The sequence below is a fragment of the Thunnus maccoyii genome, chromosome 17 (genome assembly GCF_910596095.1).
Source record: "Thunnus maccoyii chromosome 17, fThuMac1.1, whole genome shotgun sequence".
In the NCBI taxonomy this organism is placed as follows: Eukaryota; Metazoa; Chordata; class Actinopteri; order Scombriformes; family Scombridae; genus Thunnus; species Thunnus maccoyii.
Window position 1 is genome coordinate 4,677,571 of NC_056549.1, and position 26,351 is coordinate 4,703,921.

Consider the following 26,351-nt stretch of genomic DNA (forward strand, 5'->3'; position numbering starts at 1 on the left):
ACTTCTGTATAATTTTTGTTGTAATTCTATCAAAAATGTCTATAATGTAATCCTTGTATCCCTGTATCCTCTAACCACTGCATTACTAACATTATTTCAAACATTTCTTCTGTGTAAACTGATAATCTCACACAACTCTCGCGATAATAAAGTACATTTTATTTAAAATCAAAAAGGACTTAATACAAAGGTGTTTTTTTAAAAACTTTTTTGTATCACAGTTGTTGTTTTACTTCTTTGTTCTAAATAAAGTTTTAGAAAAAAAACTCTCGCGATGACAACATGAGTCGCTCGCGGTCGTTCGCATTGGATTCATTCAACTCTCGCGTTGACACGATGACTCGCTCGCATTGGATTAATTCAACTCTCGCGATGTTCTGGCCTCTTCCTTGGCCGTCGTTGACAGAGGTTAGTCGTGGGATTTTTCACCGGATTCACATTTCTGCTCTAAAATGTGCTTTAATGTTGTTTAATTGTTACGTTTTCGCCCCAAAGTGTTTCTAAAGTCTATGATGCTTTAGATTATGTAGTTTTGGGAGGCGGATGGCCGTTTTATATCACTAAATAAAGCGTAGTAGAGATGCTCCGGTGAGCGGTTGTAATGGGCAGCAGTTAGCAGGCCGTGCATGTGTTCAGACAGCAGACTGAATGTATTAAACTCTGCCTATGAGTCGTTTTATGTGAAATAAAACTAATTACCGTCGTTAGACATTTCTTACTTCACAGCAGAGATACTGATAGCAGGCTAGCTTATATTAGCCGGCTAACCTAGCTTAAACTGACTATCTGACATGCTGTTCGTCTTTAGCAGCAGAGAGCTGAATTTGTCTCTTTTGTTCCTTTAAATTTAATATGTGGCTTCTACTAAGAGGTTCTATTTCTTGTTTCTGTTAACCTGCTGCTCCTAGTTAGCACTTAGCCGGTTTATCTTGCGGTACATGCAGGTTTGCCGGAGCTTCAGTAGGATCCATGTTACTGTAGTGAACACTAAGATAGCACGCTGTGTGTGTGTCTCCTATGTGTGAATATATAATAACTTATATGTAACCCACGTCTGTATTTCCATCCACAGAGACAAAGGCCATGTTCAGTACCAGCGCCAAAATAGTGAAGCCTAATGGCGAGAAGCCAGACGAGTTCGAGTCTGGGATCTCTCAGGTAAGAGGACCAACAGATAAATTACCAATTGATGTGTTTACTTTATTGCAGTGACTGATAAGATGATGCTTGTGTGGAGAGCGAACAATACTAAAATGACCATCTATCATGGTATGCTCAGAAACGAGAGGTTTGACAGAAATCATTGACTTGTATTATAATGCAGTGTGCTTACACGCACTTGAGTAAGAAAGCTGATTTAACTGTTGTGAACGAGAAACCTGCTTCTTATAATCAGAGTTTGGGGATTAAAGAAACCTAGTTTCGACAGATTTTACGCTCTGGTGAACACCGATTTCTCTGACATGTATGTATTCATGTAACCAGGTTTCTAATCTGCTTTTTTACAAGTAAGCATGTGCACTATAAGACTGCAGACAGAGAACGCACAGTGCTGAGTGGCGGGATGAAAGGAGAGATCATTACACAGAGCGAAGCATCCTCGTATCTGATATAATTACATCCAAAGTCTGACTGAAAATAAAACAAAGCAGCCTGTAGATGTCTGAATGAGTCAGTTTCCACCACCTGAACATTAGACTGTTAGAGGACGAGCTCCGTCTGTGCTGACCGGCTGCTCCGACACACAAAATAAATCTGGTCTTCTATCACTAATAGTTAAACTCAGTGAACCATGTTTCCAAAATAAGGTTGGCAGGAGGAGAGAAATCTGGCTACTGATCTGCTGCATGTAAACGCAGTGATTGTGATTCTGCTGTCCAGACATCACCTAGAAATATCCTTAAATAAGTTGTATTTGCTCAGTTTGAGTGTGAATTAAAACCCAATAATTGATGATCTCATAGTGTCTGTAGAAAGGCTTTAAAGTGGAACGCTGTAGGTTAACTTTGTGACATTTCTATGGATATAACTGACATCTGTGTAGTAAGATGTCTGTCGATAACAAACTAAATCCACTGAATTTACAGACAAACCTTGACGCTGTTTCAGCCGTGAATCAGCTTCTGTTAGACAGTTCAGACCCAGAAATATGAAGATATCTGAGTGGAATTTGGCATTTACCTCCTCGAACTCAATAAAATGCTTCTAGTGCGATCAGTGGCTTTGATTTCCTTTTTAAAACAAATGTGCTGACATTAAGATGTAAACAGTCTCATCAGGAGCTGTAGAGTCCTGGTTTGATTCAGTCTAAATATGTCTGGTTAGAATAAGGTTAACACTCAGTTTATTCACTGCCTGTGTAAATGTAAAAATGCCTAAACTCACTGTGACTTGTGTCCCTGCAGGCTCTGCTCGAGCTGGAGATGAACTCTGACTTGAAGGCTCAGCTGAGAGAGCTGAACATCACTGCAGCAAAGGTACGAAGCGTCGCTGAAGCATCTCTATCTGAATGTGTTGAATTGAAAACGTGATCCGACGTGGACATCCAGGAGTCGCCTCTCCTGGCTCTGTCCTGGTGGCGTATGGGAGCGTAGCCTTGAGCCGAGACGTACAGTCCCGTTCCACAATGTCGGAGACAAAGCTCTGTCCCCGGCTGCTGGCCGGTGAGGACGAGCGTCCTGCATATTCCTACAACTTCCCAGAGTCCTCTGGGGCCGTTACTGGGGAGCTAAACCATGCAGTGCACATTCTGTAACATCAGGGTTTGACAGAAACTGATTTATGCTGTAATGTTTTTCACTTTCACAGTAGCTTTTGGATCCTAAAATCCACTAAAACTTTTTCAACCAATTATACAGTTTAGGACTTTTAAAAGCATTTTCTTCATGTTTGTGTAAGTAAGGATGTTCTGCAGTGTGGTATTAAGTCTGTTTCTTTGCTTTGTTTCAGGAAATCGAGGTTGGTGGCAGCAGGAAAGCCATCATCATCTTCGTTCCTGTTCCTCAGCTGAAGTCCTTCCAGAAGATCCAGGTGCGACTGGTGAGGGAGCTGGAGAAGAAGTTCAGCGGAAAGCACGTGGTCTTCATTGCACAGGTGAGGATAAAGATGTCCTCCTCAGACTGAGAGACAGAGACATGTGGAGCAGCTCTTTACCCTCAGATTGATACTGCAGGGCTGTTCAACAGTCTGAATGTCTTTTTATGGACAAGCTGAAAGCTGATGTCCTGCATGAGATGTAGCTGCTTTTACAACAGGAGTGAAATCTGTGTCTGCATCCACAGCTGTAAGACAGATTAGCTTGTTGTGCTAAGTGACCAGGGATTGTGTCATGTAGCTGAGGGCAAAGAGCACAGGACAGGTTCACATGTTTTTCAAGTGTCTTAAAGCAACAGTCAGGTGTCCATATGAACAGTGAAAGAGGTTTTCCTCGCTGTAATCATTCCTCCTGTTCATACTGGATATTAAAAGATCCTTCAAATGTGCTTTCAATGGAAGTGATGGAGGCCAAAATCCACAGTGTGTCCACACAGACATTTAAAAGTTGATGTGAAGCTTATATGAAGCTTCAGCAGTCTGAGTTAGTCATATCAAGTGGATATCTGCCACATTTAGTCTTTTTAGCATCAAATTCCCTCTTTTGGTGGAAGTATAGTAACAAAAAGAGGGACTTTAAAGATATCTACTTGATTTGACTCATTTGGACGCTGAAGCTTCATATTAGCTTCAGATAAACTTTTAAGTACATTTTTCTATTGTAAGGTCATTATGAAGGGATCTTCTAATGGTCAGTATGAACAGGAGGAATCATTACAGCAAGTAGGACGAGCAGATGAGCTGTGAGATGTTTGTTTTGTCTGTCATGTGTGTTCTGGTCCGACGTGGACATCCAGGAGTCGCCTCTCCTGGCTCTGTCCTGGTGGCGTATGGGAGCGTAGCCTTGAGCCGAGACGTACAGTCCCGTTCCACAATGTCGGAGACAAAGCTCTGTCCCCGGCTGCTGGCCGGCGAGGACGAGCGTCCTGCATATTCCTACAACTTCCCAGAGTCCTCTGGGGCCGTTACTGGGGAGCTAAACCATGCAGTGCACATTCTGTAACATCAGGGTCTCGACTGATATTGATCACTTTTGTTGAAATTCAGAAGTCAAATTTAAGTTGCTGTAATTGAAAATTGTCACCATCCTCTCTGGAGAATTTTCTGTGGAAATATTGTTTTTAAAGGAAGCTCTGAAGTTTTCCAGTAAAACCAGGAGCAACATAAACATGTGCAGGTTTTATCCTGCAGTGACCCAGAATATCAGTCTGACCCTGATCCATTATGTTGATGTTTTGTCTGTGTTGTCAGTTGTTTGTGAATCCTGATCAGAGTTTAATCAGATGTTGTTGTTGTTGACTTTCAGAGGAGAATTCTTCCCAAACCCACCAGGAAAAGCCGCACAAAGAATAAGCAGAAGCGTCCCAGGAGGTGAGTGTCGGGTTTTAGTTTCATATTAGAGGCTGACAGTGTTTGTTCCTTTACGTAAAGAATATAAAATGTTTCTTTAGTCTTCATCATGTGCTGCATATTTCTGAGCTCCTCAGATTGTTCAAGATGAGTGAAATGAACGTAGAGTTTGACACAAGATCATATAAATGATTCATGATGATTAGAGCTGCAGTGATTAACAGATTAGTTGATCAATGGAACAGTAATCTTCAACTACTGAGATAATCAATAACTCGTCTTAAGTCATTATTTTATTTTAAAAAAGTCCAAATTCTGGTTCCAGCTTCTTAAATGTGAATATTTTCTGCTTTCTTTAATCCTCTGACAGTAAACTGAATATGTTTGTATTGTGGACAAAACAAGACATTTAGGTTGCTATGGGAAACGGTGACACTTGAAATGTCTAATTGATTAATCAAGAAAATAAACGGATGAATCAATAATGAATATATTTGTTAGTTTACTGTTGATGCTCCTTTAAATGTGTCTGGTTGTTTTAGGTCGTTGTGTTTGTTCATAAATATGTTGAGTTAGTTTGATTTGTTGAGATTTAATAACTTTAATGATCAGTAATTAAATCAACATGTTTGAGTCTCAAATATTTGTAAAATCTTAAAGCACCAAAATCACCCAAAACATTCATGTTAATGGATCATTAGTCAAATATTTATCTTACCTGTCAGACACTTAAAAAGGTTTTTTCCGCTGTTTTGGAAAAGTCTTAAAATCCATCTTACACAGTCTGTTAAGGTCTAATATAGTTTATCTTCATCTTAATCGCAGTGCTTTCTTGGTACCAGTGTTAAAATTTAGAATAAATCACTGGACAGGAAATAGTTTTGATGTTTGGTATAAAGTATAAACCCTGTTGTGATCCGACGTGGACATCCAGGAGTCGCCTCTCCTGGCTCTGTCCTGGTGGCGTATGGGAGCGTAGCCCTGAGCTGAGACGTACAGTCCCGTTCCACAATGTCGGAGACAAAGCTCTGTCCCCGGCTGCTGGCCGGCGAGGACGAGCGTCCTGCATATTCCTACAACTTCCCAGAGTCCTCTGGGGCCGTTACTGGGGAGCTAAACCATGCAGTGCACATTGTTTAACAGAAGACTGAACGTGACTCTGAAATGAAGACGTGTTTTCATTTTCATTATTGATTGATGTTCAGATTATTTTTTCATTAATCGATGAGTCGTTTTGGTCCATAAAACATCAAAACAGTGAAAAATGTCAATGATGTCATTAAATGTCTTGTTTTGTCTGAACAAACAGTCCAAAACTCAAAGATATCACGTTTTCTGTAAGACGAAGAAAAGCAGCAAATATTTAAATTTGAGAATCTGAAACATTTCTGTTTTTGCTTTAAAAAAAAAATGACTTAAACTATAAATCAATTATCAAAATAGTTTCTGAATAATTTTGAATCGACTAATTGTTGCAGCTCTACTTTATTTCCACTGCTATGATTAAATATAAAACATTGTAAATATTCAGCTTTTTGATTATTGGACACATTATTTGTGATTATTCATATTAGAAATATCACAAGTTTGTTAAGTTTGACTCATTTTGCTGCGATCAACAAATGATTTTTATCAATCTGACAGTTATTTTCTTGATATATTTGTTTAGTATGTATGAAAGTGGAGATAAAGGCTCATCAGAGCTCAATTAGTCGATTGACAGACAACGAATCTGCAAATATTTTGCTGATTCATCTTTTTGGTCGGGTTTTTTATTTTTAAAGGAAAAATAGTGAATATTTGACGGTTTGAGGTTCTTAAATGTGAGAATTTGCTTCTTTTGCCGTGTATCGACTTACAGTGAATTAAAATATCTTTCAGACAACTCGAGACATTTGATGTCGTCGGGCTTCAGGAAACTCTGACGGGCATCTTTCAACGTGTTTGGATGTTTTTTTAAGACCAATCAATTAAATGGGGAAACAGTAATCCACTGTTTAATTGCTAATGAACCGTAAAGCTCGTCACAGTTTTCTGGAGCCCAAAGTGACGTCTTGTAATGAAAATAAGCGAATCCTCACGTTTGATAAACTGGAACAAGAGAATACTTGATGTTTTTGTTAAATTACTCGATAATTATCAATATATTTTTAATGTTTGATAAAAAGGACTAATTGTTTCCACTCTGATTATGTGAGGTTGGTGTCGGGCTGTTTTTGAATGTTCAGTATTAACATCGTGTCTTTGTCGGCGTCTCCTCCAGCCGTACTCTGACTGCGGTCCATGACGCCATCCTGGAGGATCTGGTGTTCCCCAGCGAGATCGTGGGTAAGAGGATCAGAGTCAAACTGGACAGCAGCAGGCTCATCAAGGTCCATCTGGACAAGGCTCAGCAGAACAACGTTGAACACAAAGTAAGTTTAAAAACCTGTCAATGTTCACACAGGATTAGATGTTTATATTAAACCGTCACCAATCAGAAGCCAGTATTCCCACATCTGTGCAGTCATTGGCTGACAGTCTTGATCCGACGTGGACATCCAGGAGTCGCCTCTCCTGGCTCTGTCCTGGTGGCGTATGGGAGCGTAGCCCTGAGCCGAGACGTACAGTCCCGTTCCACAATGTCGGAGACGAAGCTCTGTCCCCGGCTTCTGGCCGGCGAGGACGAGCGTCCTGCATATTCCTACAACTTCCCAGAGTCCTCTGGGGCCGTTACTGGGGAGCTAAACCATGCAGTGCACAACCTGAAGCGTTTACAGTGAATTCAGAAGTAGAATTAACTCAGTTAATCGCTGTAAAAACACTGGAATCAATTACAGATTTAGAACAAATACAACTTTTAAATTGTCATCAGATGGTCTAATTGGTGCTGAAATATGTCCGTTAATAAACAAAGTTAATCATGATAAATTAGTAGAAAATGCCAAACTTGTGCTGCCTGCAGATTCTCAAATGAGAGAATTTTATTGATCTCATTTTATAAATTGGATTCCTTGTTTTTCTTGGTCAATTCCACCAAATATGAATTCTTGTTAATCAATTATGAAATTGAAAATATTCACCATCTTCTGTTGATCAGTTGAACTTTGTTCTTACTGTTAAATGTTCAAATAAAACTTAACATTTGTTTGTTGTTGTTGTTGTTTTTCAGGTTGAAACCTTCTCTGGTGTCTACAAGAAGCTCACAGGCAAAGACGTCGTGTTTGAATTCCCAGAATTCCAGCTCTAAATGCAGATGACAAAATAAATTTGTTTACTGTCATTGTTTGGTGTCGTCTGCTCTTTTTTTTTTGTTGAATATAATAACTTCACAGAAATAGATCCTGAACTGTGGTTAAAGGCACCGAAGTTACTCAGTAACTCGTGTTGCAGTTTAGGTTTTAATTAGAATAAACTTAATAAATATAATAAACTGAATCATTCAGTTGGGCAGAAGACATAAAATATTAACATATATCATCACAACACAATTCCACTGATGTTAATGAAAGATATTTAATTAGAACAGTCCCACTGTTTTCAAATGTACTTGGAAATAGTAGTAACTTTATTTTACATATTTTTCAAGCATATTCATAAAACACAATTGGGTTTAAAGTTGTTGAAATCCATCAAAATCCAAATGTGTATGAACACTTGACAGTCATCCATCAAATACTGAATATTCACTTGTATCATAGTCGATGACAAATCTTCACATCTTAGAAGCTGAAACATGAATGTTTAGTATTTTTGCTTGAAAACAACATGACCAACAGACAATTTTCTGTTAATACTGATCATTTCAGCTCTAAACAACATTTTATCATAGCACCTTTATCACAGTACCAGCACCTGCTGTCTGTCCCACTCATCACCACATGATGGCAGCAGCTCCCAGTTCACCGTCACACGAGGAGCAATTCAACCATTTTAGTGTCTCAGTGTGAACAGATAGGTTTCAAACACTAGTGTGCACCAGTGCTTATCGAGTTCATCCTCCTCGGTGGGAACGTGTCCCGACTCTGAGCTCACAATCTGCTCTCAGCCGCTCAGCTGTTCAGGAAGTTGCGGCTGTTCAGCGCCGCCTGCTGCCTGGTTGCGATGACTTATCTCCTCCAGCAGGATCAAGTTGGAGAGTCTCCACTTCCTGTATGTGTTCGCCGTGAGAGTCGGGTCGGTCAGGATCTGCTCCATCGCCAGCAGCTCCAACTCTTTGGCCTGAAGGACATGAAAGGGTTGTATATGGTGACTTTATCAGACTGAGAGAGTTTACCTCACTTAAATTTTACATCCAGACTAATATTTCAAGAGACTTTGTATGAATAATTAAATCAACAGCACAAATTATTAAATCAAGAGCATGAATTATTAAATCCAGAGCACATATTAAATTCAGAGCATTAATTATTCAATTGAGAGTGGAAATAACTAAATAAAAAGAAAGAATTGTTAAATGGAGAGCAAAATTAGTTTTTTTTTTTCTCCATGTAAGCCCTCCTGTAAGATAAGGTCACTGCAGTTAACCTTTTTTTTGCCATATAGCATCTTTTATGTTTGAAATGCATGCTCTTAACAAAATAAAGCTATCATAGATCATGTCTGCAGTAAAAAGTACCTTCATTTTCTTCAAATTTGTCATTGAAACCAATCAAAGAAACAAATGGATTTTCTCTAGTTTGAATCAAGAGGTTCAATTGTTTTCATTTACATCATATTAGAAGCCAAAAGGGCATGAAGTGAAATGTACTGAAACTAGCAAAACTTTGTTTAAGTGCAAAAAAATACATAGTATAACCTAAAGAAAGAGTTCAGCATTTGGGGAAATAGTTTAATTAGCTTTCTTTCTGAGAGTTATGAAAAAATCAATTTCACTAAAATATCTGTGAGTCAAGTATGAAGCTGGAGCCAGGAGTCAATTAGCTTAGCTTAGCTTAGCTTAGCTTAGCTCAGCTTAGCATAAAGACAGGAAGCAGGGGGAAGGGAAGCAGTCAGTCTACACAGATACACAGTGAAAGCTCATTAATTAACACTTTGTTCATTTGATGAATCTGTACACAAACAGAAATGTAACAACAACAATTTATGGCTTCAGGAGTTAAAGGCTGCAACTATTTCTTGGCTAACAACAGTCATGTGTGATTACTTCAGTGAGTCTTGTCCTAACAGTGAGGTAAATTTCTGTTTGTGTACATTAAACAAACGTGTTAAACAGTGAGCTCTAGAGGTGCAGGTAGAAAGATTTTGGCTAGCTGTTTCCCCCGCCTCCAATGCTAAGCTAAGCTAAGCTAATCTTGGCTCCAGTTCTGTACTTAATGCACTGATATGAGAGATTTCAATCTTCTCATCAAATTCTCAGAAACAAAAGCGAAACAAAGGAAATTCAAAAATGTTGAACTGTTTATTTAGGTATCTAAACATTAAAATTAAGACGACAAAAACAACTGAACTTAGTAACAGTATCAATCGGCCTTCAAAAACCCAACTTGGTTGAGCTTCATTAACTGTTAAAGGAAAATATGCTGCACTTCAACGCAGGGTTCTGCGGAGGTGTGGGTGCAATTGTGTGAGGTATCTGATTGTGGCACAAGTAGAAATCCTAACCCAACTTGCAGCCTGATACAATGCCAAGTGAGTGCACAGCGATTTACATCTTTGAACTCCTTCATGGGAGGGAAAACACGCACATTCACACTGCACCAAATCTGCCAAAAGATGATTGAAATGAATGTAAGGGATCAGCTCTTCCATTTTAGCAAGCTTTTGCAAATTGTTCCACTTGTGTGGAGTGAAAAATACAAAAGCCAATTTTCCAACTTCAGTACTAACCTGAAGTTATTCAAGAGCCAAATAATACTGGGGTCTAGTTTAGTGCGACAGTGATCTATAATTGGGAAGACATGAGATATGTGTAGGAAGTTTGCCCACTAGTGTTTTGTAAATAAATAGAAAACAATGTTGTTCCCTTTTCACTGCCAACAATTGCCACCCAACTTTCTCATATAATAAACAATGATGCGTTCTAAAGCTATCTCCAGTTATGAATCTAAGAGCTGAATGATGTACTGAATCTAGAGATTTAAGTGTATCAGCAGGAGTGTGCATATAAAGTGTGTCGCCATAGTTCAAAACAGATAAAAACGTTGATTGAACAATTTGTTTTCTGCAGTTCTGGGTAAAACAAGTCTTATTTCTGTAAAAGAATGCCAGTTTTGTTTTTTAGTGATTTAGTTAGTTCATTAAAATGCTTTTTGAAACACAGCTTATCATCAATCCAGAGATATTTGTAAGAGCATACTGGTTTTTTTTAGAAAACAGCATACATGTAGTTTTATTTGAGTTTAACAGTAATTTAAGAGCAAGTTAAGTTTGCTGTACAACACAGAAGTCAAAATGAATATTTTGAACCACTTGAGCAGCAGAGGGCGCTGTTGTGTACAGAATGACATCATCTGCATACACATGAACTGTGCTGTTCCTGTGGTTTTCCCCTGATGCTCTATTTCTCCTAAAATAGAGCCCTGTGGTACATCTTTGGTCACATTCATAAAACTTGACTGATAAACATCAGCTACTACAGCTTGTGATCTGTTACTGAGATAACTTGCAACCACTAACATGCCTTAGATAAATCAATGAAAATGGAGACAAAATCCTGCTTGGTATCTAATGGACTGGCAACGTCATTCAAAACTTTCGATGTGGCTGCTACAGTATTGTGTACAAGTCTAAATCCAAAGATTGTTGAGATAAAAATGCTCTGAACTTATCATTTATTAATTTCTTTAACACTTCAGTTATGCGGTACCCACCCCCTGCATCGTAAATGAACTGCCCCTATTCAAATGAAAGGGAGGACTGCCATTTTTCACGTATTGCTGGATTTGGTCTGAACGCGGCGTTATGGTTCTATAATGACTGACCTCCATTGTAACTTACTGGATTTGTAGACTGCTCTTCGCTTTTGACCATAAGCATACAATCAGTTTTTTACTTGACATCAAGATAATTTGTTGATTCGGTCAATGACAGAAGTCTTGACTCACCTTTAACGTGCTGCTGAGGATCCTGAGCAGGTGAAGCTTGTCGTTGATTTTGTCGTTCTGACAGCGTCTGATGAAGGACGCTCTGAAGTCCTTGCGCTTGGACTGTCCAGTCGGAGACAAGCTGGCCGCTTTCAGGTGGTTGTAGAGACACTCCATCTCATCAGCTGGCTTCTCTGGAAACAGAGAGAGGTCAGTGGGTTAAACCAGCGGTAGTTATGGTAACCAGGTGTGGTTCCAGGTGTTTACCATGAACGACTTTCTCCTCCTCTTCTTCAACCTGGACCAGAGGGAGGGACGCTCCTCCACCGGCTCCGTCCGGCCCGGGGAGGTCAAGCCAGGACAGGTGCTCACTGCCCCCTGAGTCAACTCTTCTTCCTCTTCTGTTCCTACATAAGGTTCCCTCCGACGTACTTCTCCTTCTGCTTTCACCGGTAAATTCACTGGACGGGATTGAAGTGCAGGGTGAGGAGAGAGACGGAAGAACATCTCCCTGGTAGAAGGACATAATGTTTTACAGGCTGTGTGAAGAAACTACGTCAGTGTCCTCAGTTACTCGTCACACTGTTTAACTCACATTTGCAGGATCTGCTGGTTCTGGACAACAGGAAGTCAACACATTGTCGTCATCGTCCTGATCGCTGCCTTCGCTGTAGCACTCTGCACGCAGAGAGAATGACAGCAAGTGAATGGAAAGAAGCGACACATAGGAAGAAACAAGTGAACAAGAGGATGAACAATTGAGTAAAAAAGGGAAGAAAGAACCCCATGAAGAAAAAAGAAAGGAAGATTGGAAGAATTAAAGGATAGGAAAATGGAGACAGGGGAGAAGGGAAAGACAAAAGAAGGGACCATATGAAGAGTAAAAGGAAGAACCGTTGAAAGAATGATAGAAAGATAACAAAAAAGGGAGAAGCGGAAGAAAAGAAGAAGGTAAGAAAGAGAAGAAGGTGCCACAGGAAGAAAGATGGAAAGATGAGAAAAATGGAAAAAGGAAATTAAGATGAAAAGAAGCGAGAATATGAAGAATGAAGATAAGGACGAGGAAGGGTAGAAAGATAGCAAATAAAGGGAGAAGGGATAGAAATAAAGAAAGAAACAAGTGATGTTTAGAAGAAAGATAAGAAGAGGGCAACACAGGAAGAAAGATTGAAAAGAAAGACTGCCAGAAAGATGGGAAGATGAGAAAATGGAAGAAGGAAATAAAGATAGAAAGAAGGGACCATATGAAGAATAAAGAGAAGGATGGAAGAAAGATACCAATACATGGAAAAGGGAGATGGAGAGAAGGGGAAGAAAGGAAGTATAGCAGAAAGATAAGAAAGATAGGAAGAAGAGATAAATGGAAGAAGGAAATTAAGATGAAAAGAATCGGCTACAAGACAGTTGAATGAAAGAAAGGAAAGGGGTAGAAGGATAAAAAGATGGAACCACAGGAGGAAAGATTGGAAGAAGGGTCAAAGGTTTAGAAGCAGGGGAATGAAAAGAAGAGCAGAAAGAAAGCAGTGAGGAAGAAGAAGAGAGAAAAATAATGGAAAGAAACAGAAATATGGGAAGAAGGGACCACAGGAATAATGACAAGATTAAAAGAGGTGGAAGAAAGTTAAATAGTTAGAATGTGAAAGAAAGAGAGCGTGGGAAGAGTTACAGCGAAAGAGTGAAGAAGAGAAGAAATGGAGAAGGAAGTCACCGGATTAAACTACAGATATACGCTTTTGTTATTTTTTCATTATATATTTTGTTTGATTCCTCTGTAGATAACGAACAGATAAGCTGTAAACGTTCTGACCGTCAGTGTTGACCAGACCACATGGCTCGGCCGCCTCCGATAGTTTACTGATCCACCTGCAAACAGACACACTGCCTTTTAAGGCTGCATCTACAACGCATACTGAGCAACAATGACTCATCACATCACAGCAGAAAACAAGAAGTTGATCTAAGAACAAAAAAAAAAAAAAACAGTTCGTTAACAGAGGAAGAGGAACTAAATCTATTTTTGTGCTGCTAATGTCATTAGTTCAGAACAAAGTGTCTCAGCAACTAACAGTTGGATTGATCTAGTTTGCTGTAGATGTTCATTTCAGTGACCCTGCTGACCTTTTTCCTCCAACAGCCTAAATGTTCTACTTGTACACAAGAATGACCAAAAAAAAAAAAAAGGGGCCTTAATATTGATATTTCCTCTTGCCTGCCGTCAGTAGTAACATCGGTCACAAAGTGTCTGTGAATCTGATTTGTGGGCTGTCGGGAGAGATCACACACCCAAAAAACTTAAAGTGTGATTGTTTCGACCGTCAGACCTGCAGGAAACACTGTCACTACTGCAGCTACGGTGAGTCACACATCACAAATTAGCTTCAAGAGGCTTTACAATCTGTACAACGTATGACTCAATCTTGTGTCCAGCAGTCCTGACATGTTTTAAGACACATAAGAATACATTGCTTTGAATAATAATCTGTGTCTCATATGCTTCCTCCCCCCCACTAAAAAACAGAGTTTGTTGCCTAGTTAAAAAAATCTTAAAATGACATCTGCAGAATCTATGAATATGCAAACATAAATTATGCCTCCTACTTCACTGTGAAGTCTATTCTCAGTGTTTGTGCACTGCAGTCTTCAAGTTCACACATCACACTTGCAGTCTAATTTGCATACTGGATCACGATTGGCTCCAAACTAGTTGTGATGTCACAAATCCTGCTTTGAAGTACCCAGATTATTTCCCCCCTTCAACAGATTAGTTTGAAAAAAAAAAAGCAGCCTTCTAGTATCATTCTGCACATCACAGTCATTCAAGCAGTTTATTCTGATATGTCTTCACACACGTCTGGAGGAGATCTTTAAAGTTTTAAGAAACAAAATGAAATACTCACTTATTCATCTCCGTGAAGCTCTCTGCAGCGATGAAAATAGTGACAACCAGCGGGTGACTGGCCGTTATGGAGCTGAAACACAACACAGGGCGGTGTTTGTGATGTAGAATAAAGCTAAATCATCATCTGTTTTTCAAACACATGAGAATGAGTGTAGAAATAGAAGGTTGACAATTTGCAGCACATTTCTCACGACCTAAATTTAACCTATCAGATGATCTCACGCTGTATAAATCAGTTTTGTTTTTTTTTTAATGCAGCTGGACGTTGATGCAAAGCGGAGCTAAACGAGGCAACCAAGTGTGAAGGATTAGTCAAAAGTGGACTGAGTGTTTGACCACAAAGAGACAAAGATTGTTTTTTTTCTTTCCACCCAGACCGGCCTTCGCTTAAACGCCGCACACAGTCACACAGTCAGAAAAACACGTCGTACTGTTTCTTCCTGCACTGTTTGGCCTGTTCGATGGTGAAGCCGGACAGGTTGATGAATCCCTCCGCTTTCTCGTCCTGCAGAGAAGAGAAATAAACGTGCTGAGAATCATGCATTTTACCCCCCCCTGCATGTGCATGTGTGTGTGTGTGTGTGTGTGTGTGTGTGTGTGTGTGTGGGTGCTTCACACTGAACCTTCCTGTGTGACGCTCTCACAGGAAGTACCGGTCTGTATGCTCTTCGCCACATCGGACTGTATATGTGTTATGTTGCTCTGCTTGTGTTGGCCTTTACTGTGGCCTCATTCGTGTCTCGTTGTGTTGAAACTTGATTTAACTTTTTCAAAAGAGACTTGAGATCAAAAAACAAGTCAAGGGACGAAAAGAGAAACTATAACAGTTACAAAAAGGATTAAAACATCAAGTAATAAAGGTTTAAAATCTATTTTGAGAGCTGTTTTGTACTTAAATTTTGTTAAAATAAACTGAATCTAATCTAGATTAGTGCATACATACAGGATATCTAAGGTTAATTAATTATTGGACCATAACTTGGAGTGTCAAGACGTGCTCTACCTGTCCAAAAGTATATGGACACCTGAACTTTACACCTACATATTATGTTAGATATATTTGCATTGACCCTCATGTACTGTTCATATTCTGATCCGTCAGTATCTCATTTCTGAACCACAAACTTATCAATACCTCATCAATCATCAATAAATGGGTGATTAATCCTTCATGAAGCTTTCAGAGAGCAGAGTATATTCTTTAGGTTTTACACTATTCATTTATGGAGAAAAACATTCACAATCACACTTTATCATGGTCTCCTAAAACAGAGGAACGTATCAGAATGTTAGTGAGTGTGAATATTTTTAAACACCCTCTACATTATGGACAAAAATGTGTAGCAGCTGCACAAAAATTTTAAAAAAGGGGAGAAGTCATACAATTTCAGGCTAATAAAAAAGTGTTTCAGGTGTTTTTACTGCTCTCAAATGTAAAAAACAGGTCAAATTTTATCTAAACAATATTAATTAGTAGTATGAGCCAGTTTTTTTTAAAGCTGATAGGAAGCACTTGAGCACTTTAAAAATAGCACGTAGAGGTTTTGACCACTAGTAGCGCCATGGGTCATCTGTGTGTGTGTGTGGGGGAGCAATGCGACACTTGTTCTTTCACCCAGTTTCACACTGATCTGCTGATCGAAAGGTCAACGGCGATGCACAAGCTTGTAAACATGAATGTAAACGATGCACGATTTGAAATATACAAAAACATTGTCTTTGTCTTATAAGGAAGAAGATACATTCGACATGTGTTTGACCTCAAGCATAAACACAACGCGTCCTGGTGAGAAACACTGAATGTAAACAGAAATGTGGTCATTTAGTCATCACGGAGCCTTCTGACTCACCATCTTGTCTTTGTACCAGTACAGAGAACTCTTCTGCAGGACAAACCAGTATCTCTTCCATTTGCTTCCCAGGAAGCTGCGGCCCTCCTTCCTGCGGTGGAGCCAGCCCTGACAGTCCACTTTGCCCAGATCTTTGATGGAAATACGCCGCCGACTCATGGCTGCAGCCCGCCTGGAGAGGACGAGAGCGGATCAAACTAATTCATACGTCTCCGTATAGGATGTGGCGTGTTATCTGTCCGCAGTGATAAGTCCTTCAGCAAGGCCACGCTATCGTTTAATCATTCAGGCTCCAACCCTCAACTGATAATCAAAAGCTGAACCACTAAAAGGATCTTGTGGTGAGAATGAGTTTTCGATTACTGTGTCAAAGGACAATAATGAACAAAACTGTTAAAGGATGAGTTCACAATTTTTCAAGTGTGTTTTAAAACAGCAGTCAGGAGCCCAAATGACCATTGAAACATGTTTTTCTTGCTGTAATCATTCCTCCTGTTCATACTGACCATTAGAAGATCCCTTCATAATGACCTTACAATGGAAGTGATGGGAGACAAGATCCACAGTCCTCCTTCTGTTCAAAAATGTATTTAAAAGTTTATCTGAAGCTAATATGAAGCTTCGGCGTCCAAATGAGTCAAATCAAGTAGATATCTTTCAACGTTACAGTCTTTTTAGTGCCAAAGTCCCTCTTTTTGTTACTATACTTCCACCTGCAGCTCAACAGGGAAACACTGTCCGAGGAAACACAAAGAGGGAATTTGATGCTAAAAAGACTGTAAATGTGTCAGATATCCACTTGATATGACTAACTCAGACTGCTGAAGCTGAATATAAGCTTATATGACTGTGTGGACACACTGTGGATTTTGGCCTCCATCACTGACATTGAAAGCACATTTGAAGGATCTTTTAACAGCCAGTATGAACAGGAGGAATGATTACAACGAGGAAAACCTCTTTCACTGTTCATATGGACACCTGACTGTTGCTTTAAAACACACTTTAAAAAAAATGTGAACCTGTCCTTTAATGGCAGTGGCAGGTTTGTAGTTGGCAACACCGTAACGACACATATATAAAAAGTGCATTTATCAGCCTATAAACAGGGTAAACTGACTTGTACTGTGACTTGTTCACAAGTCTAACGGCTTCTGCAAACGAGGTGATCAAAAAATGCATTCCTCATGGCAACAGCTTAAAGTTGACACAGTGGACAACACGTGTGGTAACGTTGATGATTGTGCAAAAATAAGACCGTGCGATCGGTTCTCGTTCTTTCAATAAAGGGATGTAAACCAGCAGATAAATGACCAGGTTTTGATAAAAGAGGAATAAAACATTGTCAGTATTATATGAAGCACCGTGCAGATAGTTTTAACTTTAACTTAAATATAATGGAGGGAATTTTAACTTTGGTAAAATGTTCAAAAATGCATTTAAAAAACCTTGTATAGCAATAGTATTTATCTGCATTAAAGTGACATTAGATTTTTGCTCTCATGGAATAAACAGCAGTAGAAAAGCTAAAAGTGATCGTACCTGCAGTCTGGACGTCCAGCAGTGTGTTGTGTTGACAGCAGAGTGACGTGCAGCAGAGGAGGAACTTGAGTTTCTAAAGCGCTGCCGGGTAAAACTCATACTTCAAGCCAGAAACCACAAAGTCAGAATAACACTCACACGTACAGACGCCACATCATCCTTCCTGTTTCACACGTTCTTCATGATTCTTCTGCTCTCATCTGCTTCTCAGACCCCGTTCAGAAACTTCCTCTTTGTTGTAATGAACAAAAAAAAACGTTTCTGCTGCTGCTGCTGCTGCTGTTCAGATAATCTCCAGTTATCTGTCACAGAGGAGACCGTAGGTGGATAAAACATGCGGTTTCAGTATCTTCGACCTGCCGGCTATTTGTGTTTGATCTCACACAAGCTGTCTCCAACTGTCTGCAGCTTCAGATGTCTTTCTTGTAACCGAATCATGGTTCCTCTTAATAGAAAATAAATTAAATAACAACCTTTTCTGTCACTTATCATGCAGTGAAATGTGTTCTTGCATGTAGGTTTGATTGGCTTAAATACTTTTATGTCTAGAGGCCTCATTTTGCACCAGATCTCCTTTGAATTGTGCTCATTTGTGCTCAGAGAAACATCAGGGACTGAAAACAGCCTCCTGGAGGAGAGAAATGTCACATTCAGGTGGTCGATTTGACCTTAACTATGATTTCAAAGACTTTACATTTGTTTTTACATCTTACTGTTTGTAAAGCTTTATTAAGTTCAATTTCACTGCAGCTCTGGAGGACAATTATTCATGTTAGTATTGATATAAATCAGTTTGTCTGATCAAAATGATCACATGACAAAAATAGATATTGTTTGTTTTTTTACTTAAAGTAATACTGGTGTCGTCCACTAGATGACGCCATTAGCTCTGTAAATGCTTCAGACTTGAACTTGGTTCATTTAACTACATCAGCATCTAGTGGTGGAAAGTCAAAGTACATTTACTCAAGTACTACACTGATGTAGGTAAATTTGAGGTAGTTGTACTTTACTTGGTGCTACTTTATTCTTCCACTCCACTACATTTCAGAGGGAAATATTGTACTTTCTAGTCCACTACATTTATTTGACAGCTTTAGTTACTTTTCAGATGAAGACTTGACACAATGTATAATATAACAAGCTTTTAAAATACAACACATTGTTAAAGATGAAACCAGTGGTTTCCAACCTTTTTGTCTTTTGACGTCTTACAAAAAGCAGTGTGTAGTCGGGGTCACATTTCACATGTCTATGAGTTGTTAACAGCTCCACCAAATAGTGATTTTTCTCTCTAAACTTCTCACATGCTTTCATTTCAATAAATGTTCAAATGATCCAATATTTCAGCAAAAATCAAAGATTAGAGAAAAAGTCCAAAAACTGAAAACAGATTTGTGTATCAGAACTTTGTTTTTTCTTCTTTCCTCTCCCATTAATCATCTCACGACCCCTCAGATTTATCTGCTGACCCTTTGGAGGGGCCCGACCCCTAGGTTGGGAACCACTGGACTAAACTAGCTAACTGTATATAAAGTAGTGTAAACTAGCTCCACCTCCAGCAGCTACAACAGTAACATGCTGCTCTAACACTGATGCTTCACTATTAATAATCTAATGATGTCATATATAATAATATATCAGTCAGAGGGACCAAACCACTACTTTTACTGCAATACTTTAACTACATCAAGCTACTAATACTTATGTACTTTTACTGCAATACTTTAACTACATCAAGCTCATAATACTTATGTACTTTTACTGTAATAGGATTTATCATGCAGGACTTTTACTTGTAATGGAGTATTTTTACATTGCTGTATTTGTACTTGTACTTAAGTAAAGGATCTGAGTACTTCACCTCCTCCAGTAACTTTGACTAAATGTCTTTCTGTGAACACTTTTTCCTTTTTTCCTTCACGAAGCACAATATGCAACATTTTTGATGATTAGTTTTAACTATTGCATATAAAACACTTGAAACATTAAATTGGGGCTGTGATCCCAGTATGAACATTGTCAATGAACTCAATGTCTCAATAAAGTATATCAACAAAGAAGCTTTTAAAATAAATTGAATTTTATTTCTTATATTCTTCACGAGTTAAAAGCATCACAGAGGCATCAAACTGCAGAACTCAGAGATCATTCAGTTTGACGAGACCTTTACAAATAAATCATCATCCAAAACTGATAAAAATCCTGAACAATAAACATATAAAATGATGAATTTTATCCTTAAAGTGAGACTATGTAACTTTTGCAGACATTGTGGCCAAAAGTAGCAGTTGTAGGATAAGATCCTCTTCATTTAGTTGCTTTAAAGACACCATTATTTGGTAGAACAGGATCACAAGCAGAGAATAGTTGCTAACTGACTCAGTAATGTCAATTACACAGCAATATCTATTGTATACCTGTGTAAAGTTTTGCTAACATGAGCTAATGTTAGCCACCATAAGCTACTGGTCATACCAGACCAAGTAAGGCTTTCAAAGGACCAGTGTGAAGGATTTAGTGACATCTAGTGGTGAGGTTGCAGATTGCAACTAACTGACTAAGCAACTTTGTATTTGTGAGGTAAAGAAATGTATATTTCTTCTTTAAAAAGTTACAAGTCTCACTTTAAGATATAAATGTTATGTTCAGAAACCAAAACTGTTTATTTCCACATATTTATTACATATTTCCACATTTGCAGCAAAGAACATATTTTGTGATATTTACAGTTTGTGTTACACTCTGATATTCTTTTGTACAAACTTCAGAGCTTTTGCATAATGTCTCGTTAGTATAAAGGCACCTAAGATGAACCAAAAACACTCTACAAAAGTAAAAGGAGCTCCTCAGATTGTAACTATCAGAGGATCGGAGACGGTTCCTTGAGGAACTCCTCAAAGTTTTTCATAATGGTACTTAAAGAAACCTCAAACACACAGTTCTTCAAATAAACTTAAGAGGAACAGTTGAAGGTTTTTTTTTAGAGTGCAGTGAGCCACACCTTGAAATACTTAACATCAGTTAGTTTTACCTGAAATTTAAAGCAGCTTCCAGCAGACCGGTGTCAAAGTATTTGCAGACGACTCTGCCAAACAACGGCAGCAGCAGTTTTAAAAAAAAAAAAAAAAAAAAAAAAAAGAACACAAGTGTCGGTTTAAGATTTAAACGAATTAATTTAAAAAGGTAAAATCAAACACTTCAAATTTTTCTCTCAAACCCAAATTTAAGCAAAAATTCGAACATTTTCTGTTGTTCTGGCATCAACGGCGTAGCTTCACCGGCTGCTGCGAGTGTTCACGTTTTCCTGAGTTTGAGTCCTTTTGATCATGACAATTTAATACATATTTAGGAGTTTTTACATTATGTATTGTTACAGGAAAGGCATAATATAGATTTTATTTACAATAACTTTAAGACTGCTTTCTTAAAATGCATGTAAGTCATAAAAAAAAACCCTGCTGGTAAACTTTGGTTAATTAGCATTTTATTAATGTTCTTATTTGCCAGAATCCCTTTGACTGTTTAAGCATTTTGTTACTATAGCTTTATTTCTCTTAAAAATAAAAGTTTATACTGTTATTACTGTTGTAACAAGATTTGAGCGAGGCTTCAGAAAATATTTAGTAACAATGTTCAGCTTTTGTATATCTTTTTTTTTTTATCTTCTCATAAACTGATATACTCTGAAAAGCACACGTTTCCGAGATAAATGACTGAAATTCAGTTTGCAGCGATGAAGTAAGAACAATCTATAAAAGATGCAACGTATTTACAAACTGTTTTGTCCAGAAATGAACTGAAAGTCTTGAGACGGGAGGCACTGACGGCTCCTGAGACTGAGAGGAAAAAGGTGCTCTGATGTTTAGAAATGTTTCACCATTTTTAAACAAAAAAAAAAAATACACTGAAGTTCAAGATTATTCGCTCTTTGAATCCGAGTCTCACGGTCGAGGCTTCGCAGGCTCTGATGGGTTTGGATCATTAAGATTTTTTTAAAATTTCTGTTTACTGATTCTTGTCACATAAAACCGATCAAGAAAAGAAATCAAAACCTGCTGAAAACAAAAACCAGCTTGATTTTCAGCAGATTTCAGCAGATATAACGAGGTATTTTGTCATTTTTTTGAGGGGCGTTTCAAAGGTCAAAAAAAATAAAAGCACAAATGTTTCTATGCACAAGCTGAATGTTGACTGTTTTCCACTCAGCAGGTCCAGACTTTGCTATTGCAATGTTGATTTCAGTATTCAAAAAGCAACATTTAAAAAGTATGTTTATGTTTTATATATATATATATCACTGATTCAAACTTCCATAGACTTAATTACAGGAGAGTTTTCTGAATACTTTCATCTGTATTGTGAAGGAAAATGTCCAGATTGTGTCCAGAGTTCATACAAGATTTTGAGGTTTTCAGCAGCTTCTAGTTAAGTGTCTTTAAGGCTTAAAGGAGAGGTATGTGTCAGATATGCGTTTGCCTTGATTAAGTCACAAACTGTCAACTCAGCTGTGGTAGTTTCTGCGCTCCTCTTTTGAACAAATCAGGACTTTCCGACTCCAGTAAGTGACACAGACGGCAGCAGGCGGTGAAATCAAACTTCGGGGCTTCAAAAAACGTCTCTTCAAAAAAAAAACCTGCGAGAGTGACGTCACAGACGCTCCGTACAGGTTCTCATTCAGTCTGTGGATGGACCAGATGAACTGCAGCAACCAAACTGTAAAAACATTTACATCCACTGAGCCGACCGTAAAATGTCCTGAACTGTGTCCCAGCTCAGCTCCACTACTTCACAAACTGGAGCTAATGCTTATCAGTTTAATCTTCAAATTTTAAAAGTCAATAGGAAATTGAGCAATGTAATAAAAATTTCTCAAAAATTGAATTTTTTTTGTCCATGCAATCAAAATTTGACCTTTTCAGTTTACAAAATCAATTCCACACATTCTTCTTGCTTGTCAAAATTTGGCGCCTACATTACCCACAATGCAACTTGACCGCTGACAGTTCAGTTGGAGATTCTGGTGTGTTATGCTAGTAGCTGCTAATGTAGCCTGGAGCTGCTAGCCTATAGCACAGATGAGGAGCTACAGAAGTCTGCTAACCTCACTTCTCTCTAAAACTTGTCGTCTTCAAAAGGCTTTAAGCTAATTTTTTACACATATGCAGCAGAGTTCTCCTTTAAGTTGCTTTTTAAAAGTAGAAAATCACAAGTCAGCAGGTGTCAGAGGGGGAAGACGGCTTTAAAATTGAATTATATTTTCTATAAACTTCCTACGATTGATTATCAGGATGAAAAATTAAACTGATAAGCAACATTAACTCTCCAGTGTGAAGCTCATAGAGACAACTCACATGAAAAATCAAAACGGTCTTCGTCAAAAAAAACAAGTAACTCAGAAAAACACAGCTGCTCCGTGATGTCGCAGGTTTTCTTCTTTGCTGTATTTTTGACTGTTTAGACCTCCTCCACCACAATTGATTCATTCCAGAAGTTGTAATTTTTTAATTATTCGCTGGGTTCTCAGATGCTGAAGGCCTTTAGAGAACACATGACCTGCTGTGGGAGCCAGATGAGAAGAACTCGTCTTATCTGATGGAAATTTTAAACCATGTTAAGACAGAATCAGTGGCTGAGCAGCCTGAGACGAGCCAGCCAGCCGCCGAGCAGCGACGTCGACTGTTTGGTCGCGGCCGGAGGAGGAGAAACGGCGGCGGCGGAGGCGGTGGAGGCGGCGGACTTTTTGGACGCCGCTTCCTGGTAAGGGATGGTGGCGGTGTTGTGCAGATCGGTGTTGATGAAGCACTGGCTGCCTCTGATGTGGTCGACGCCGCGGATAGACGGGTGACCTCGGTAAGGCAGAGGGTAATGCGGCTCCTCCTCTGTGATGGCGCTGATCCCCTCGTTACTCAGGTATCTGTGAAGGATGTCCTGCCCTGTTCACGAGAGGAGACGAGTTAACAAGTCGGTATGTTTGTTGTATGTGTTTTAACATGTCTTACCCCTTTTCCCCTTAGATGAACACAATGGAAATAAACTTTTAGCTTGTAGCTGTCAGGACTGAGTGACTGCAGTCTTGAGTGTATTTTAATTGTTGTCAAATAAATCTAAATCTATGTTTTGGCCACTTGGGGGCAGTGGAAACAAGCAGGGTAACATTTTAAGTTGATATGTTGAACTAACAGTTGCTTATTTCCACATCAAGCAGTTACAGAGAAACATTATCATTCATCTGGAGTCGTGTTTCTGTCCAATATTCACTCTCTGTTAGTTCTGTTTTTACTCTCTACCAACTCCTGAGGGAAATATCTGGCTCTTTAGCTGCTAAATGCTCCACTATGTTCACCAGCTAGTCTACAGCTAACTGTTTGTTTTGCTGTTTGGTGTTTAGCAGATAGTGTACAGCGGCTTTTTAGAGTTTTTTCTCTGGAAACAGCTGCCTGCTGCGGCCAAAAACGACACTATGAGAGCCCTGAGAGTGAACCACAACAGTAAAGTTGCAGCCAGACAGATAAACATTGAGCTGAAACTCACTATTGTGTGTGTGTGTGTGTGTGTTTTTTGTAGATTTTATGATTTTATTGGCATATTTCAGAAGTGACTCCACCCTTTAACACCACCGTACAATCAGACTGGAGTGAGTGTTTCTATAAATTGCCATGACTCCAACAGAGTGAGACATCAGGAGTCATTTTCCCAGTTTCTCACTTTCATTCATATCAAATCTAAAATTTAAGCTTATAAACTGAATAGTTTTGAACCAGGACTTTCAGTATTTGGATCAGGAAGCTTGTGAAAAATAATTTAGTGGATTTCATCTGTTATTTCAATGTATCAGGTATTTAATCAACATGCAGATAAATAAAAGTATCCGAGTACAGAGACCAGATCTAGATGACGAGGGGAAGAGAATCGACCAGTAAGGAGAGAGAATTGGTTTTATTTTCACAAGAGTTTCATTTGTTTTGAGGATTTTCTTGATTTAAATGATATCTTAAAATGAATCAAGTCTTGTGAATTCTTTCAAAACTTAAAGACAAAACTTGAATTGAAACGTCAGCTCTCAGTTAATTCTGCTGCGTCAGTGGAAAACAGCTTCAGCATGTTGTTCAACTCTTAATGTTTCTTTATTTAACTCAAAAATCCATTAACAGCCCGTTATCTCGGACAAACCGCAAACACACACACACACACACACATTGAAATCCACACAGTGTGTTCCTGAAGGTGAAATGTTATAAGAGTGAAATCAGCTCTTTGGATGCAGCGGCAGCTCTCCGCGTTAATGATCGACGAGGTAAAAATTCAAAGCACGCAGCCCGTCCTGCTGCGGTTTGTCCTCGGCCGTAAACGAGGCAGACAGACGGCCGTTACTGATAACGGTTAGATTACAGGCGTCTGGGCTCAGCTGACCAGGTGGAGCTTACCTTTCCTTCCCTGAGCTCCGGGCCTGCAGGACGGGTTGGACACGCCCGACAGAGACTCCACCGGCATGGAGACGGGTCGAGGTTTACCTGCAGACCGTACAGAGAGGAGAAAACAAAAGAATTTAAAAAAGAAATCTTCTTTTTCTGTGCATATATTCAGTTTTTCTCTCTCTCACTATTCTGATCTGATCTTTCAGGCTGATCTTTTGTGGTGATTTTTAGACTTTAAAGTTCATAATTTTCATGCTCCCAATAAAAAAAAGAATGTTTTAAGCAGCTTTATGTGGAAGAATTTATCAGACTTTCTTATTTCTAGATGCAGCTCAGGTCCGTTTGGATGTTTGTGTGATTTATTTTTAATTAAAAGTAGATTCAGACTTCATCTTTATAATCCATATAACATAAGAAGGAAAACTGAATATTCACATGATAACATAACATAACTTAATGCCATTAAAATATAGAAACTTAAAGACTTAGATCAGGCTGCAACTAATGATCATTTTCATTATTGTTTAATCTGTCCATCTGTCATTTTTCAATTAATCAGGTAATGGTTTCATCTGTAAAAAGTCTAAAAATTGTAGAAAAACGCCTGTTATAATTACCCAGACGTCCCAAATGTTTGGTTTTGTGCAACAAACAGTCAAAACCCAAAGAAAAAAGTGCCAAAGTGCTGAAAACTGGATATTATCAGCCTGAACCTGCTGTTCTGTGTTTGTGAGAACAGTTTTTGGAGATTGACAACATTTTGTCGTTTGCACTCACAGCGTGAAGAGGAGCGCTGTCTGAGGCGGACAGGGATCGGCTGGTTTACGTCAGCCGTATGATTGACGGACGTCCTGCGGTCGTCGGCGACAGTGAAGCGTCGCCGTACGTCCGCATCCAGACACGAGTTGGGAGACTTGGACCTCATTTTCACACCTGGGTTCACGTTCATGTTCCCGTCTCTTTAGAGAGAGAGAGAGAAAAGAGACACAAACGCTCAGCATTGTGGGTAAATCAGAAGTTAAGTGGATGAAGTGTTGGATCGGCGTTGTACTCACAGCGGTACGTACGGCGCCGCGGGGGGAGGAGGGATGTACAGATCCAAGACAGCTGTCTTCCCTCTCTTTCCTGGTGCGTCTGAGGTTTCAGGATGTCGAAGTCTGTGGAGACCCGGAGCTCCCTGAGAGGTCTGGATAAA

At 39.0% G+C, this 26,351-nt stretch overlaps 2 protein-coding genes and 4 non-coding genes across 6 annotated transcripts in view; 5 read left to right on the forward strand and 1 right to left on the reverse strand.

Annotated features, from left to right (window-relative positions):
• The first annotated feature begins 346 nt into the window (after positions 1 to 346).
• rps7 (ribosomal protein S7) lies at positions 347 to 7,705 on the forward strand. Its single transcript, XM_042390198.1, has 7 exons — positions 347 to 408; positions 1,073 to 1,158; positions 2,406 to 2,477; positions 2,950 to 3,093; positions 4,400 to 4,464; positions 6,707 to 6,857; positions 7,595 to 7,705. Exons 2-7 carry the CDS (start codon positions 1,084 to 1,086, stop codon positions 7,670 to 7,672), a joined length of 585 nt encoding a protein of 194 aa, XP_042246132.1. The 5' UTR covers positions 347 to 408; positions 1,073 to 1,083; the 3' UTR covers positions 7,673 to 7,705.
• LOC121882972 lies at positions 2,533 to 2,750 on the forward strand. The gene has a single exon (XR_006092200.1). It is a non-coding gene; the product is annotated as a small nucleolar RNA SNORA73 family (small nucleolar RNA).
• Positions 3,874 to 4,091, forward strand: LOC121882973. Its single transcript, XR_006092201.1, has one exon. It is a non-coding gene; the product is annotated as a small nucleolar RNA SNORA73 family (small nucleolar RNA).
• LOC121882960 lies at positions 5,361 to 5,578 on the forward strand. Its single transcript, XR_006092189.1, has one exon. It is a non-coding gene; the product is annotated as a small nucleolar RNA SNORA73 family (small nucleolar RNA).
• Positions 6,971 to 7,188, forward strand: LOC121882971. The gene has a single exon (XR_006092199.1). It is a non-coding gene; the product is annotated as a small nucleolar RNA SNORA73 family (small nucleolar RNA).
• A 234-nt stretch (positions 7,706 to 7,939) lies between the features above and the next one.
• Positions 7,940 to 26,351, reverse strand: part of cnksr3 (cnksr family member 3) — a 60,570-nt gene continuing 42,158 nt past the window's right edge. Inside the window, exons 10-22 of the mRNA XM_042391211.1 lie at positions 26,212 to 26,342; positions 25,934 to 26,115; positions 25,166 to 25,252; positions 23,366 to 23,674; positions 17,739 to 17,832; positions 16,197 to 16,368; positions 14,778 to 14,851; positions 14,345 to 14,416; positions 13,255 to 13,310; positions 12,043 to 12,125; positions 11,715 to 11,958; positions 11,469 to 11,641; positions 7,940 to 8,643 (exon numbers count right to left, since the gene is read on the reverse strand). Coding sequence (XP_042247145.1) covers positions 8,467 to 8,643; positions 11,469 to 11,641; positions 11,715 to 11,958; positions 12,043 to 12,125; positions 13,255 to 13,310; positions 14,345 to 14,416; positions 14,778 to 14,851; positions 16,197 to 16,368; positions 17,739 to 17,832; positions 23,366 to 23,674; positions 25,166 to 25,252; positions 25,934 to 26,115; positions 26,212 to 26,342 — 1,854 coding nt within the window. The 3' untranslated portion in view covers positions 7,940 to 8,466. The remainder of the gene's footprint in view (positions 8,644 to 11,468; positions 11,642 to 11,714; positions 11,959 to 12,042; positions 12,126 to 13,254; positions 13,311 to 14,344; positions 14,417 to 14,777; positions 14,852 to 16,196; positions 16,369 to 17,738; positions 17,833 to 23,365; positions 23,675 to 25,165; positions 25,253 to 25,933; positions 26,116 to 26,211; positions 26,343 to 26,351) is intronic.

What these genes read in the sequence shown, in the direction of transcription:
- rps7 (XM_042390198.1), top strand. Translation starts at nt 1,084, where the DNA reads ATGTTCAGTACCAGCGCCAAAATAGTGAAGCCTAATGGCGAGAAGCCA. An exon ending in TGAACATCACTGCAGCAAAG is followed by an intron (nt 2,478 to 2,949) that starts GTACGAAGCGTC and finishes GCTTTGTTTCAG; the next exon opens with GAAATCGAGGTTGGTGGCAG. An exon ending in AAGCAGAAGCGTCCCAGGAG is followed by an intron (nt 4,465 to 6,706) that starts GTGAGTGTCGGG and finishes CGTCTCCTCCAG; the next exon opens with CCGTACTCTGACTGCGGTCC.